We start from the raw sequence: 16,265 nt of genomic DNA, 5'->3' as shown, positions 1-16,265 counted from the left end.
TCTCTCTGGTAATTCTATTCTTTGCTACCACTGCCCCCCCCCCCCCCCCCCCCCCCCCCCCCCCCCCAGGCTAACTCCCGTTCTTTTTTTTCGTCACCTCGCTTCACAGGAGTGGGCGTGATGAGGGATTTAACACTTGAGTGGTAGAGCTGGGCCCCTTTGAAGAGGCTTTTCCTATGTTCTTTGCCAATAGCCCTGACAGTATGGGTGTATGGGTGTGAGTGTGTGTGTGTGTTTTCTTCTTCCTTCTGCAGAAGGGCATTCTGGGGCACAATGCATAAATAAATAATGCAATCAGTCCACAGTGCATTTGGTGGAAAAGTAGAGTTCTCTACACTTTAGTCCAATATGGTTCCCTCTCCTGTGTCCTGTCTCAGAGGGATCAGAAGAGGAGAGGAGCGGAGAGGAGAGGAGAGGAGAGGAGAGGAGAGGAGAGGAGAGGAGAGGAGAGGAGAGGAGAGGAGAGGAGAGGAGAGGAGAGGAGAGGAGAGGAGAGGATATACAGTAATAATGATGTGTAAGAAGTCGGAGAAAGATGGAGAGTGATGCCTCTGCAGTTCAGCTCTGAATAAGCACCGATTCTGTCACATGGATAACAAGCAACAGACGTCCTGCAGCAACAGCAATAAGCCAAACTAGCGCCTGTTCAGGCTTCCAGCTACGCCGCCCCGTCCTGGGCAGGGAGGTGTGGTGGAAGCTGAGCGACTGACACGGACATGACGTGAGCTACTTCACTAATCTATCAGCAAAAGCACCGGCACCGTGAGCTACAGAGAGCTAGTGGGGTGAGCTGCTGTGGCAGCCATGTTGGTTCCTCAGGTGGAGGTTGCAACAGTCCACTGTCAGAGGAAGTCAACAAGACGGGCGAGCCAGAAGCATCGCAGAACACTTACTTGCTCCCCATCCTTTTGGACTGGCACGCCATCTGCCGCTGAGAGCGTAGGAAAGAAAAACACAGACAAGCAGAGAGGGAGAGAAGAGAGAGATGGAGTATTAATTTTCTAGGACATAACTGATTCAAGATATTCACTAATCTACCACCCATAACACTCATGTTAACATCTATAAGCCATTTTTCTCATGTTCCTTGAGAATTTCTTCTTGTTGTAAACTGACTCATAATTTCCCCTCCAAAATAAATACATGAACACACACACTTGAGTAGGAGCTGGAAACACAAAATTAAATTAGATAAAAGCATCAAAATTGGAGAACCTCGCTCTGAAACTTGAGAAATCTGTAGGTTAAAACAACAGACAGACATTGCACATATTTTATATCTATTTATATCTATATCTATCTGAATGGAGCCCGTCAGCATCAAACACATACAGTATATATATATATATATATACCAAATTCTCTGTATTTGATGTTGGTTCTTTCCCAGTGGTCGTCTTAAATGTATAAACTAGGATCTTTTTCTAATCATATTGTCCCCGTTCTTTTTAGTTTGTCATTTAAATTCTGCTGTTCCACGTTTCAGACCCACTATTGCTAAAAACCCGCCACCAGTATTACTCCTTGGACGTCCATGTGGATTCAGCGGAGAGCTTCTGTGAACCACCTGCTGGTTTTAATTCACTACCAGCAGCGCCCAGACCAGCAGTGGAAACAGCATTTAATTCAGTGCTGTGTTTAAGTGGAATTTAGAGGTATTTTCATTTCCAGCCATTTTATAGTTCTATCCTCTACATTTCTAAGGGGGGATATTTTATGAATTATTCCACTGACATCTGTAGTTTAGGTAAACCCATAAATCCATTGTGCACCTGCTGTGCGGACTAACTTACAGATCGTGCACAAAGCCGTCCACGCTGCATACGGTAGGTGGTACTCATCTGAAATACAGGCTCTCAGTTGGATAAATGAACCTTATTATCCGTCCCGTCCAAATCCTAATTAAAACATTGGTTTAATTAGAGAGTCTGTACTGGTAATGGAGTTTAAACAGGGCTTCGGTCTCTAGGTGCTCCTCTGTATCAGAGGGTCTATGCTCTGAACTCTCAGAGGGGTTCACTCCCGCATCAGTGTGTGTGTCTGTGTTTGCATGTGTGTCGCGTTTCTCAAAGCTGCATTTGGCAATCACAAGCGATTCCTCGGAAGCTTTGAGAAACAGACATTCGTTGGCTCTCCGGATGTCCAGCGCTGTCTGTGACCCACTGACCCAGTGATTCAGAAACATCAGCTCGGCTCCGTCTCCGTTGGGCTCGCAGATATTACCCTCCCCTCTGAACTCTATCCAGTCACACCAGATCACTGCAAGGGCAGGAGACGGGGGACAGGCTTCATTCCAGAAATTAGCCCCCCTCACACGTCCGGGGAAAGGTGAGTAAGCTACAAACCAGACCAGCTTGTTTCCTTTGCACCGGATCTTTGCATTTTAGCATTTTTCTCATGAAAAGGCTGCAGACTGAGTATTGCTGTTTCATCAGTCTGTGATCGTATGATGCATGTGAGGTTAGTTCCAGGAAAGATTTATGTGCAGCGAGTGGTTTATTTTCCCGTTTTGTCCGACCCAGTTTTTTCCCACCCCACTTTCTGTAAATCGCATAAAGTTAGGGCTCTTTTTCTTTACTTTCCCAGAGACACTGGTTTATGAGTCAAATTAAAAGGAGTGCTTGCATAAGTTAACGCTCCTTTTTTTTCTGCATGGCATCTGCCTGGGTTTCAGTAATAAAAAATTACGACCCAGACACGACTTTAAGAACTTATGTTAAGGATACATCATTTTAAATAGTCATACTTTAATAGTCGTGTTTTGACTGGTAGTGTTTAGGGGTTTAGTGTTTCGGCTGCTTTGGATATTAATGCACTTTAATATGAAACACAATATTTAGGGGAAAAAAATGGCTTCAGTTTTGTTTAACACTGACAGCAGCTGCAAATGCACCTTTTTGTTTGAAACTGTGAGGAACTGTGTGCGTGTGAACAAAGCGTTCCTTAAAATAAAGCTGAGACACTACTGTTGATCAGCTGCTTCGCCCCAAACTAGACTAAAGACACCGCTCTGCATCCAGGGTTTCCATTCACAGGTGGGGCGGACACAGTTACATTAAAGCACTACTTTGGCAATTAGAAATTAACTGTGTGCGATCTTTTGAAGGCTTAGTCAGGCCTGTTTGATGTTCAGGATTGAGGACTGCGGACATGACTGAGGACACGGTTGCTTATCAGTCAGACAGAGAGTTTTGTGCCGACAGAGAAAACAGGGAAACTGAGAGTGTCCCAGATTTTTGTCCCCATCTGGGTTGACAATCTACCCTGCAAACACAAACTATACATGAACATACTGTACATGCATCTGCCCTCCAGCATCGTATGGTATAAACTGTGCCACTCCCTTTCTGCCTCTGTTGTCCTTTAGCGGTTGAAGTCTCTCTCCTCTTCATCCCTCAGCCTCCGTTTGGGTAAAATGCAGTCACCCTCCACACACATGAATCTCATCATAAGTTCTCTGGACTGCAGCAGCAAAGAATACACGCACACACTCAAATATTTGGACACACTGTCTCATTCAAGTCAATGGGAAGCTGTGTCCAATATTTGACTAGTAGTGTATGTATATATATAGAAGACTTATGTGAATATTTTATCATGTACATTAATGACAGAATAATCAAACTAATGTGACTAATGACTAATGTATTTAATGGATACACACTTAATCTAGCTTATGTCAGGATATACGTTAATTAAAACCCTTTCCATGGAAACCATATATGTATTTTATTTTATTTTTAGTACAAGGGGTAGATAAGAGAGGGAGACAGGACAGGAAACAAAAAAATGAAGAGACAGAGGACTAGAGAATCAAGTCCACCGGTTTTCTAAGATGTTTAATTTGTCACTAAAAGTAACTGATGAGATATTATTGACATGTTATCAACTATCATGTTAACTACCACTGGGACTTCACCATCAAACATCATGAACAGTGTGAGTACTATCTCAAGTCTGTGAGCTTCAGCCTTACATGAATTTACATGAAGACATATTAAGTGTTTGTGTGTCTACATCATGCTGTGACTGGCCAGAGTTGTCTGCAGTTCTCAGAGTAGTCCTACAGATGATGGGTCAGTAGTCATTACCCAGCATCTCGGTGGTTTCTTAACCCGTGGTGTGCTCTCTCTTTCTGCTTTTGGATGCTCCCAGCACGCTAAGCGAATGCGTTATTCTGCTTCTGAGAAGGCAGCCAGGATGCCTCCTTGAGGAATGAGCATCAACAACGGAGCACATGACCAGAGCTCTGAGCCAGCTTTTCTTCCCCTGGCGCTCTCCCTCCTCCCCCGCACATACTGTGGTGCGGCGCTGAATACCCCCCAGCGGTCATGAGGGAGCCGGGCTTGGCTCGGCCGAGGAGGAGGAGGAGGAGGAGCAGTGAGGGAAGGAGGGAAGGAGGGAGGTTGGAGAGACCAAAGAGGAAAAAAAAAAAAAAAAGAGGGAGCGATGCGACCGTGCGTAACCAACAACCAAAGACCTGCAGCGGCTGCACTGTCAACTCCAGCTCTGGCTGCAGCAGCCTGACGGCTCCCGCTGAAGTGGGAAGCATTTGAGCGTCATCTGTCTTTTTCGCTCCCAGCGCCCTGCAGCAATAGCAGCGGGGAACCAGGGGGCTTGGTGCTTGTTTACCGTGACAGCTGCGTTAAGGCTGGTTGCCACGTTGGGGGCGCCGTCTTGGATAGCGGCCCTCTTGCAGCGATGTGTGCAGGCGCTGGGTTTGCTGAGCCACAGAGTTCAGCAAGAAACACAGCTGAGCACCACGGTCCAGATGGCAGGGAGAGTTTGGTAAGAGAAAATGAGCTAAACGCAGACGCTCTGGTCTAAACTTTCTAAGACACTAAAACGCAGCGTGCGGTGCTGCCATTAACTTGATGAAACGGCGTTCCCAGTTTACATGCCCCTGTTTGACACGCCTCATTGTTCTGTTTAAGCATCAGCGTGGCTGCAACACTGCGCGGGTCCACATCACTGACACATGGCGAATAAGTCGATCGCGCACATTGTGTGAGTGTGGTAAATAAAATCCCGCAGCATGGGCCTCGGCGGAAGTAAGCTGCAGCCTTGCATCATAACTCCCATCATAGCAGCCTGCTAAATATGTAATGAACTTTTAGACCTGAAATGGAGAGAAAAAACGCCGCTGCTCCGATGAATGGGTGAAGATCTGCAGACGAGGATCTCAACCAACAGACTGTGCGGCAGATTTGCACGCAACAAATCATACATACAATGCTCTTTGATTTCCTGTCTTTGAGAACACTGGCTTTTTTTTTTTTTTTTTATCGGCACTGAAATGCAGCGGTTAATAGTCGCAGATAAGAGACGCGATCAGTGACACATCTACAAACACGCACACGCACAGAGATCAAATTGTAGAGATGAAATTTTCTCCTTCACAGCATTATGTTTCAATTTGATAACTCACTCTGGGGCTGAGTCACATTGTTTACAGAACCGCCTGCCATCATGTGCCCACACGCAGGCCTCTTATTTCTGATCCGCCGAGCTCAAAGTGCAGCCGTCCCACTATATACATTCTGATCCAACCCATAATAAGCCGGGCGTGTAACCTGATATTCAGTGACGAGGGGGACCGTAATAGAACACATTAGAGAAATAACAACGAGGCAGTCGCTCATGAATCTGCAGGTAACCCAGCGACACACGCGCCGCACTGGAGTCCTTGAATATATGAGCGCACTGTTTGAGTGCACATATGCTGGCTCACACTCACATAGGTAAGGGGTCATCAGGTCCCACCATGTCTCTGAGATATTACATCACCGTGTCATTCACCTTGAGCGTCTTCCTGTGCACAAGGTTTTTCCAGCCTGGACACGAGCCGATCAATCTGCCTCTACCTTTGCCATATTTTCTAGAGGCAGACGGCGAACTGGAAAACCTGCAGCATGGTGTTGACTGTGTGTGTGTGTGTGTGTGTGTGTGTGTGTGTGTGTGTGTGTGTGTGTGTGTTAAAGGCATGCTGTAGCGGGGGCGTTGTGTGTTTTTTTGTTTTTTTTTTAAATCCAACGTCAGGGAATCCCTCTCTGTAATGCGGTAGCAGAAACAGCATGATAGCATGATGGAGGAAAGTGTTGCAGCAACTGTGGTGTATACGCTACATTCACTCCCACACACCACATAAATATAGAGCCCTGTCCCCCAAGAGGCAGATGGAAAACTGGAGGTCGTTCACAGGTCCAAGGAAGAACGCACGCATACATAAAAGCAGACACTCAAGCTGAGTACTGTCAGATATGTGACCTGAAAAACTATTTTTGTCATTTGCCAAAAAAATAAATAAATAAAGTTGATGTTCTACAGGGAGAAAATTTAGTCTTTAGTGTGTACAGGCCCACGAACAGTCACACATGCTGCACAAAACTGACTACCAGCGCCTATTGGATCAGTAAACTGTGTCAGCAGCGGCAACTTACTAAAGCTCACTCAGAGGAAGTGAAGACAGAAAGCTTCGAGTGGAGAACAAACAGGCGAGGGTCGTTATAATGCCCCACATTCATTTCTATAATTTCCCCACTGCAGCCTGAACCACGGCAGTTACAGTCTCGCTCGCACACAATGCCCTAAATTACACAGTGATTAATATTTCCAGAAGTCATAGCTAGTGCAGCCTGGTGAGGAAAATGCTTCTGTGTAGCTTTTAGCACAGTTATTACTATCAGCGTTATGAACACTGCCTCCATAAATCAGTTGGTGCTGTAACAGTATAACGCTGGAGCCGTGTCTGGCTGGAAGAGTTTCCACCGAGCGATGCGGTCTTAATCCGCGTAGTGCACACGCGCTTATTCACACAGACAAGTAGTTTGTGGTTATTCTGTTGTAGATCTCGGTGCCTTTTGTCGCTGACAAGGTTAAGAGGAATGTGCACCTCCCGTCCGCTGCAGCCCAAGGTCTTCATCCTCTGGAGGAAGGGGGTGACGGATGGATGCAGACATTTCATCCACTGTGCATCACTGTCTGTCTTCACGTGACCAGCCACAGTGAGGGTGAAGTGCTAAAAGCGCAGGTCACCTGTTGTCTCTTGCATCGCATCGTGAACTAAACGGCACATCAGGCCGAGGCTCTTGATGCCAAATGAGATGGCATTAGGCTCTAAAGATAATTCAGTCTGTTTCTGAAGCCAAAAGTCAACTCTGGTACACAGAGCATGTTAACTTTCAATTTCCCAACTGAGTCTGAACTGAAAACATCCAAACTGCCTAATATTGCATTAGGTAATACTATTGTAAACTAATTATTCTACACCATTAGGGCTAAATGAGGGGAAATAACAGGTTTTATTTGTGTTTTTGCTGCTAACAGTTCCCTGCAGGACGCTATGATGTGTACTATACCCACCTGCTGGGCACAGACAAGAAACTGGATGTTTTTTTTGCAAAGAATAGAACATCTGTAGCAGTGTGTGGTACAGACAGATATCAGAGCCTGACCACGGAGAACGCTCCCCGATATGATGGGGCAGGAGGAGATAGTGTTACCACAGGGCAGACTGATATATCAGGGCTTCTCCCGCGCAGACACGGATCGAGTCCTGCAGCCCGCTGCCCCTCTTGTTGATCTCCGCTTGGCAGCGTGGACTGCAGTTGAGAAGGCCGATCGATAGCGCACACTGAAGCCATCCTCACCCAGGATAAACACAACCACGCCTCTAGAGTAGTGCCGCCGCTCACTCTGTTGCGTTGTGAGAAACGCACAGGTGCACAAGCTGCTTGAGAACTTCTGGTCCTCCTTCTCTTAGGTGAGGGAGATAATCCATTTAGTAGATGCACTCTCTCAGTTTCACTGCACGGTTTCAGTCGACCGCGTTCGTATTCTCCTTCATCACAGCCCTTCATCACTCACCCCTGATTCAAAACTGTAACTGCACACTCACAACAGCAGCAGCCTTATTGAATTTTTAAATTTCCGTCATCATTCACATACAAAAACGAGGATCAGTATTCAGGTGGCTCGCAGTCTGATCTGATTAATACGGCCCCATTCCCAAGCTTTCTGTCATCTTCAATCTTCTTTTTTTTTTTTTTTTTTTCCAGAGCAGCTGGACTCACTGAGCTTGAGGGCTCTCCTGTTTTGACCTCGGCGCTGACAGAGTCTCCCGGTCTCCTTTCCTGCTATGCAACGCGTCAAATACTGTAATCAGGCGGCGGCCGTAACGCCGTTTCTGCTGTGTTCAGTCCACACCTGCCCTCCTAACTGTGTCACGCCGTACTGTGTTTTCCTGCACTTGCATATTGTGGGTATTTTTAAAAACCCCCTCCATCAGGAATTTGTCTGCAACCCAGTTCTGACACCCATGACCCCTGTGAGTGTTACGCCTCCGCTCAGAGCGATGTCGCGTTCATGCCACAAACATGCTTAAGAGCCTGACGCGCTAAGTGGCACATTAATAATTGACGACAAAGGGCATCCGCGTTTATTTTTACCTTTGAGCGTGAGAAGTGTGAAGGACCTCAGCGTGCATTGCAACATGTCTGAGTAACATTCATGCGAACCCCTGAATGTTTGTCTGAAATAAAACCCCTCCCAGTAGTTCCCCACATTGCAGCAGTGCCGCTGTCGGTGAGCTTAACATGTAAACTATGGATTTATCCAGGAGGGTCCTCACCTGAAAACTCCAATTAATGCCACACACCCTCGCCTCCATCCGTTTGCCCCTCCCTCTACCCCTTTCCCCACTGCCATCCCCCCGTCTCCCCTCCTCCCCGCCCGCCCGCCCGCCTGCACTGAAATTCTTCCTCTGCCGCTCGTTCCTCTATCCCCCTCCACCCCTACTATTCACGCAAATAACAACAAACACCCCCAACAGTGGCATTATCCAGTTTCTCTTTTTCCCTGCCTTTCTCCGAGCCATGCCTCCCTATAAATAAGCGCAGCTTTCCCCTCTCCCGCCTCTCTCCCGTCTCCATCCCTCTGCCTCCCACTCACACACATATACATACTGCCAAACAGCATCATAAATCAAGGGACGGGAGGGAGGGGAGGGACGGGAGCTGGGAGCTGGGAGCTGGGAGGTGGGGGATGCAGCCACACACACAGTAGCACATTTGAGCACATATTGCCTCTGACATCCCGTCTGTATACTGTGTAAACCCTCTCTCCTCCGCGGCCCGCGCACATCCCCGGCGTGCTCGCAGACATCACTGACGGAGAGGCTCTCGTGCACAAACATAAAGCCATGTCTCTGTACGAACCCCTTGCTTCTGCAGGACCCCCATCCTCTACCTTCTCCCCTACCCCCCCCCACACACACACCCGCTCCACCCCTCACCCCAACCTCCATCTAGCCCGCAGTAAGAGAGGGAAGCGGCGCTTACTCAGTCTCCTGGAGCCGATGCATCCCATGGTGTATTCACAAAGGCCCTGGACACAAGCGTGGAAGTGTTACCCAGACACCGCGCATTCTCCTCCTTCCTCCTGCGACTCTCTCTTTCTCTCGGCTCTAGCTTTTTTTTCTTGCTCTCCTGTGCTCTCTCTTTTTCTCTCTCCTTCCTGCGCTTGCTCATTCACTCTCTCTCTCTCTCTCTCCCTCACCCTCCCTCCCTCCCTCTCCCTCTCTCTCTCTCTCCAGTGCAGTGTCTTAGAAGAGATCCAGTTAGTAAGTCAGTGTGCCTGAGGGGGAATTGATTAGGGCTAAATAAAGATATGACTAGAATTATTTAAAACAAATACGTCACGTAGCTCTTCAGTCGTACGTGTCAACAAGAGCAATTTCTGACAATGAACGCATAAAGTTGAATTTAAACTGCTGCAATTTCCAACAGTTCAACTAAATAATTTAAAAGGTTCGGCAGTGATTACATGATTGGATAATACGGGACCAGAAACACCAGGACAACCACAGGCGATAATTTGAAACAACAATTAGTCCGACTGCGCGCGTGAGTATAGGGTTTCCACGGCTCGGATCAATAGCACATAGCTGAGAGTAGCTGCCATATCTCTGCACTGCCGTAATACTGCCGAGCTAAAATGGGGGATTCTCTCCCTCTGTCTCCCTCTCCCGTGTGCGCTCAGCCTAACAATGCACTGCAGCGGTTTCCTCGCGCCTCTCCATCTCTCTCTCAATCGCCCTCCGGCTCCTCCCTTCCCCGCTCCATCCCTCCCTCCCTCCACCCACCCCTCGCACCTCCCTCACGCCGATCGCTCCCAAAAAAAAAAAAAAAATGCACTCACACACACTGAGATGCACTGACAATCCTGAGGAGAATAAAAGGGTTTTCCTTCACACAGTCAAGCCACCGCCTCTTCTACTCTGTCATCTCCCTGTATTGATCTGCCCCCTGTCATCTATGAGCCTACATCATGTTATCTCTGAATCACATGAAACACGTCCGCACCTTTTTGTGTTCCCTCATTTGGCTTTTTTCTCTCCTCCTGCCTCTCCCTTCTTTTCAGAATCCCTCTTATTTAACCTGTATCAATCTCCACACCTCCACCCTCTCAGTTCACCTGACTCCCTTCAGGTTCCTGAGAAAACTTCATCTTGTTTTTCTTTCATTCCCTCTCCGTCTGCCCGCTCTGGTCGCAAACCGATGCGTGCGGTTTCGGTCAACGCTTGACCGAACGACTCGGACACAGTCTGCACGGGGAGAGGCAGCGCGCGGGGGAGAGAGGGGGGCAAGTGTGTGGTTGGTCATGTTTTATTGACTTTATGCACGAAGGAGAGGAGAAAGTGGGATGGATGGCAGGAAGAACAAAAAGACATGGAGGAGTGCAGCCGGAGGAGAGGTGTGGAGACCATGCTGTGTGGAAATCAAATAAATGGCACTCCAGAAAGGATGGAGCAAAGCGACGCACAATGCAGTCACTTAGTCGGAGAGCTGATATGAAAATGTGATAAATAGGCTGCGATGTTTCAATAAAGGGATTAAAGTGGATGCGTGTGACTCACCAGACATAACAAATCATACACAATCCAGCCCATCCTTGCACTACGGGTTTATATATAGATGCGCGTTAGCTCTAACTGCTGGTTTTCCACCGGGGTGGGGGAGACGGCTGCTGCTGCTGCTGCTGCAGGGGTCAGTTTCACTCGCATATAACCTCAATCTGCTTCATAAAAGAATACACCACTCACCCCCCAATGATATGTGTAATTTCCACCGACAAACCGATTATTGTTTTCCATCCACGTCCCCTCCTCTGACTTTATGTTATGTTGTGTTAACACCAAGAAAAAGTGATGTTAGGTTACTGAGGTGCACACGGGAAGACGGATTTGCTGAGTAACTCTTTTGCATCGTTTCCCTCTCGTTCATCACAGTAAATGGAACATCTCTTTTTGTGTTTTGGAGCTGTTGGCTAAGTGGCGTTTTTGTGATGTTACCTTGGGCTTTAGAAAATCAGAAATGCCTCCTGTTTTGTAATTATTCTGTTTTTGTGGACTCTGAAGGAAGGATTTTGGTGATTTCCCTCCAACGCCGAGGAGATCTCTGCTGCAGCTGTGAGCGTTACATGTTTTGTGTATTGATCTAGGTGTATCCATCCTGCCTGAGCTGAGTTCCTGTTAGCTTGTCCGCATGATCCATGTTTAATTATTTAACGCAAAACCTAAATCAGACTACTGATTACTGCAACGACCCTCACACACAGTCGAACTGCAGCGGTTAGCTGATTAACTATTTACCAAATTCTTTAACCGTTTATAAAACACTTTTACGATATTAGCTTCTGAAATGTGTCTTTTTTTCCCATCATCAAAAATTGAGTGTCCTTTTCAAATATTTACGAAATCAAAATTGGCTTTTATGACATTTTTTGTAGAGCAGCAAATTTTTGGTTTGATATGAATATATTTTTCACGTTAATTGATGGAAACACTGGTCGGCTGCATCCCCGTCACACGCACACCGCCCCTAACCACGTGCTTCACATTCATACGGTCCGTCGGTGACAACATGATGATCTATGATACGGAGTGTCAATGCGAGACAAGGTCAGCCACAGAGGGAAGAAATTCTTGACACTAATCTCACTCATGATACATGGGCCACTCTCAGAGATGACTGCCTCTCAGTGTCTTTGTCATCTCCTGTGGAACTCTCGCACACGTCCGCTGGCACGTTAACGAAGCGGGCACGGTGGCATGGAAACCGCCTCGCGACACATGACACGGGCGACTTTTATCATGTCCCTGTCGGCACGTCTCTTGTTTTCCTATCTGGGGTGATGCTGCTGCGCTGAATTTAAATGCGGCGGCTCCTGTTTAATATCATCTCGGGGACCCGCGCGCGCGGATAATTTCTGTGATCAGTGACTTTCATGTACCTGTGTCTGTCTGTCAGCTCCTGGCTGCTGTGGATAATGAATAACAACTTTAACGCTGTCTCGTTCAAGCGGTCTAGGGTTTGTTGAGATGAATGAAAACGCCTGTTTCAAGCATCTTTCTAAAGGTGGTCCTTAAAAATAGCTCAGATCGTCTTAAAAGAGGCAATTATTCCATTCCCCGTTGTCTTTACTTGGTCACTGACCGGACTCCCATATATCTTTGTCTTCATTCTGAGCTCTGCTGAATCTAACTGCCGCTACTATGCTGCAACTACATGTGCTAATTTGAACCACATGTTACACATCTGCCCTCGAGGAGCCGCCGCCGAGTTTGTTAGAGGGAGAATGTGTGTGTTGGGGGAAAGGAGGGTGTCAGTCAGCGGGCAGCATTGGATTTCACGTTTGAAAAAGGACAGAAAATACGTTAGGAAGGACGGAAGGAAGGAAGGAAAAGAGTGAAGAGAGGCGGGACAGGAGGACAGAAAACGATGAGGAGGGGTCAAAAATGGGAGGGAATTGCCGAGCGGTTTGTTTTTGAAGAGGGAAGAATCATGGGAGGTGGGTGGGAACGAGGGAGAGATAAAAACGTTGTTAGGAAAACAGGCAGTCTCTGTTATGGCCTTCTCTAATGGCCAGATTTATATGATTACCTTTGTCTTAGCCAGGGGAGAATGTGCATCATTAGTTTTGTTACTAGCTTGCATCTTTTCCGCACACATATTTTCGGGGGGTGTTCTGTGTTTGTGCGAGTGCCGTAGAGCCTCCGGGTTCTTGATGTGTGTGTGTGTGTATTTAAGCACCCCAGGTACACGCGGAGGAACCTTGCGTACGAGGAGTTCCCAGCTCTCCTCTATTATTTACAATTCTCTTCCCTCCTCTCCTGCAATTACCCTACATACTCTCCAGCCCTCCTCGTCTAGACCACCGCAGCAGCGCTTCGCTGTTTACCCTCAGAGATGCTCCTGTGTCACTCCCCTCATCAGTGTCTTTAAGAGTGTCAGAATTTGTGGGCTTCCACTTTTCACACCCTCTCGTCATATGTAGCGGATTGGCTCAATGTCGGAGAATGTGGGGGAATCTGTCCTCTACCCCCAAGGCGTTTCAATCTGGTGGCATGAAGCACAGTAAAGTGTATCAGTCTGACACCTGCTGGGAGAACCGGGACACTGCAGCCTAATGCTGGCTTTGAGTGGAGGACTGCTTTGCAGAGATTTGGAGGTATTTTGGGCAGGTTCTCATCCTGCTTGAGAAACATCTGCAAGGTCTACTTAGTGGATTTGTGTGATTTTACATGAGGGTCTTTCCTGCGCCATTGTTTCAGCACTCACGTTATACACTCGCTTTCCAGTTCCTTAAGTGCACGAGGGAAAGCGAATGCACTCTTATATAACAGTCCTACACCATTTCTTCACTCCACCAAGGTTATCTTAGTCTGTCTTTGTTTAAAATAACCGAGAGAGCTGTTGATTCAACTGTGTTTTCATTTTGGTGACAGCAGCACTTGTACTATTGGATTGTGTTGTATTGTAAAGACACATGTTTTTGTCATTGTGACATTCCCATTTCAGTCAGTGGGCTCGGCTGAATGTCAGAAGCACTTATATGGAAGCATTACTCTCAGCTGAATTTCTCACATAAAGTTTTGGAGAGAAGAATAATAGCTTTTTGAAGCCAACTTTGGATTAAACAGTCAAACTGCACATCTACGCAGTGTCTCCACTTGTTAGCCTTGCGTGGGTGCGAAGTGCCCAGAAAAGAGTGTTTATTTATTTGTCTTTTGTTATAAAGCTCAAAATAAGTCGCTGTTCAACAGCCTGTTCTCCCTTTGGTGTGAGCAATTAAAAATAATTGCCTCGCACTCTTATTCTTTGTTGAGAAAATGAATCTCAACAGTATGGATTGGAAGTGATTATGGCATTAAGAGTAAGCGCTGTGGTATTATGAAGTACTGATTCATGCATAGTGGGAGGTGGAGGGGGAGTAATGGAAAAAAAAAAGAGAAGATAGGAAATAAAAGTGCAAAGTAAGGAGGACCGAGAGTGAAACGGAGGAATAGGTGGTGCGGAAAGGGAAAAAAGGGGAGAGAATTGGGAGAGAGGGGGAGAGAAAAATCTGGCACTTTGGCGAGTGAGAGGGGAGGAACTGCTCATTCCAAGGTCTGGCTGCATTCCAGGCTGTCTGGCTCTGATTCTGACGGCCTCCTGTTTTTTTTTTAACTTACCTTCAGATTGACGGGACCCCAGAGCTGCCTTCTTCCTGCCTGATGAAAACTTCAGTCACCATGGCACCACCCAATGTTTGCAGCTGGATGAAAAGCAGAAGAAGAGCATACTGCCACTGAGCTTTCTGTCCACGCCAGTCATACAGAGAACCAACTCATGAGGTGGAACAAACTTCCCGCACATATGTGTCACCCGTCTTTGTTGGGGGGGGGACGGCACATTATTTTCTCACACCGGAGTTGCAGTGCAAAGTTCCGAGTGGAAATTCGGCACATTTTTTTGTCCCACTGGAAATGGGGAGAGACTGGAAACATTCCTTGTAGGACAATAGGCTATCAAAGACCCCAGTGACCACTCCCCGCAGTTCACAGACATTAATCGGGCAGCAACAGGTTACACAACAGCTACAGCAGAAGTAGTGCATGAAACAGAAATCAGCCAAATCCTGCCTGTGGTTTCACAACCTGAGCGAAGTGCAACTCTGCCCTGTCGCAACTTGAGTTTCATATCACAGGATGAGTGCGTCAGAGGATGCACACACACACACACACATATATATGTATTACTCACGTGGTCTTCACTAGAATCACATTTAGGAAATGTCATATTGAGTTGAGACGACACATACGTGACACTTAGCTTATTTCCAAGAATGGTTTATCTGCAGTTTCATTGCAGTTCATTTTATTACTTTGTCTGTTAATGTTTGATCTATAAACAACGCACAATGACAAGAACAGGTGACATCATAAATTGTATTTACCACTTCTCTAAAACTCCAAAAATGTAACTCAGCAGCAAATTTGTAGAAGTAAGAAAGAAATGTTCCCAATAATTAAAATGACCTACAGTTACATTATCGATCTATACTAAATGTCCTGATGTTTACTCTTGTCTCAGATTCTCATTGCCTCTCGTTATTAAAACTAAGATCTAAAATAAAAATGACATTTTCTCCACGTTGAACTTAATAGATATGGCAGTAAATGCCAAAAGGTCTCAACAGTAGCCTTATTAAAGGAGTCTGTGAAGGTGCTAAGTCCCTCACACCAGATTATCCCATCCGAAATTCACGTAGGTGAAACTAAAGCAGCTCGATGCTCATCCACGTAGCTTCTTCGCTTGTATTTAAAGAGAATTCTGCCACTGTGCAAGCAAAGGCTACACCTGAAAGTGTGATAAAACTCAAGGGCGTGAGCACCACGGTTTCCGTATGTGTGTAAGGTATTAGTGAGAGATAAAGGGACATGACGTCACAGCAGATACAGAACAGGATGGGAGGTGTCACTTTAATCCCAGGTTGAAGGTGGTCACATCCTTATTATGAGGATGAACAGCAATTAGACGAGAGAGACAGATCACATGCAGTTGATGTCTATAATCAAGTGCACAAATTGTGCATAGAGAGGTATGCTTTGTATGTCTGCTCAAGTGCCAACTTGGCAACGGACAATCTTCACAATCGGAGCCCGGGCTGTGCTTGTTGAGGCAAATGAAAGAAAGGCATCCAACCCTATCTCTTCTGACAGTAAATAAAAGCACAAACGGTCAACATTTTCCACTGCACAGCCCTGCCGGAGCGTGCTTTCTTCAAACCAGTCTACCTCCTTTTGTTTAAACCCCTGACCGCTTACAGAGTCTGCATCTAATCAAGGCTCTAGCCCCATTATCTCTCCCTCCCTCCTGCTCCCTCGTTCCCTCGGCCTGACCTTACAAGGAGAGGCAACAGGGTTGATGTCATTGAATGAAGAA

General features: G+C 46.7%; 1 protein-coding gene across 7 annotated transcripts in view; it reads right to left on the bottom strand.

Annotated features, from left to right (window-relative positions):
• fam131bb (family with sequence similarity 131 member Bb) overlaps positions 1-16,265 on the bottom strand; it is a 40,313-nt gene that overhangs the window by 11,490 nt on the left and 12,558 nt on the right. For 3 of the 7 annotated variants that reach the window (XM_047598478.1, XM_047598479.1, XM_047598481.1), the window contains exons 1-2: positions 9,339-9,532; positions 894-931 (exon numbers count right to left, since the gene is read on the bottom strand). In XM_047598478.1, the coding sequence (XP_047454434.1) occupies positions 894-931; positions 9,339-9,366 (66 nt within the window). In that variant the 5' untranslated portion in view covers positions 9,367-9,532. Of the gene's footprint in view, positions 1-893; positions 932-9,338; positions 9,533-14,512; positions 14,596-16,265 lie in introns of those variants that run through there. The other 4 variants (XM_047598482.1, XM_047598483.1, XM_047598484.1 and 1 more) reach the window with 3 other exon arrangements.

The sequence above is a fragment of the Mugil cephalus genome, chromosome 11 (genome assembly GCF_022458985.1).
Source record: "Mugil cephalus isolate CIBA_MC_2020 chromosome 11, CIBA_Mcephalus_1.1, whole genome shotgun sequence".
Lineage (NCBI taxonomy): Eukaryota > Metazoa > Chordata > Actinopteri > Mugiliformes > Mugilidae > Mugil > Mugil cephalus.
The sequence above is the reverse complement of the archived record's forward strand: the minus strand, read 5'-3'. Positions and strand labels throughout refer to the sequence as shown.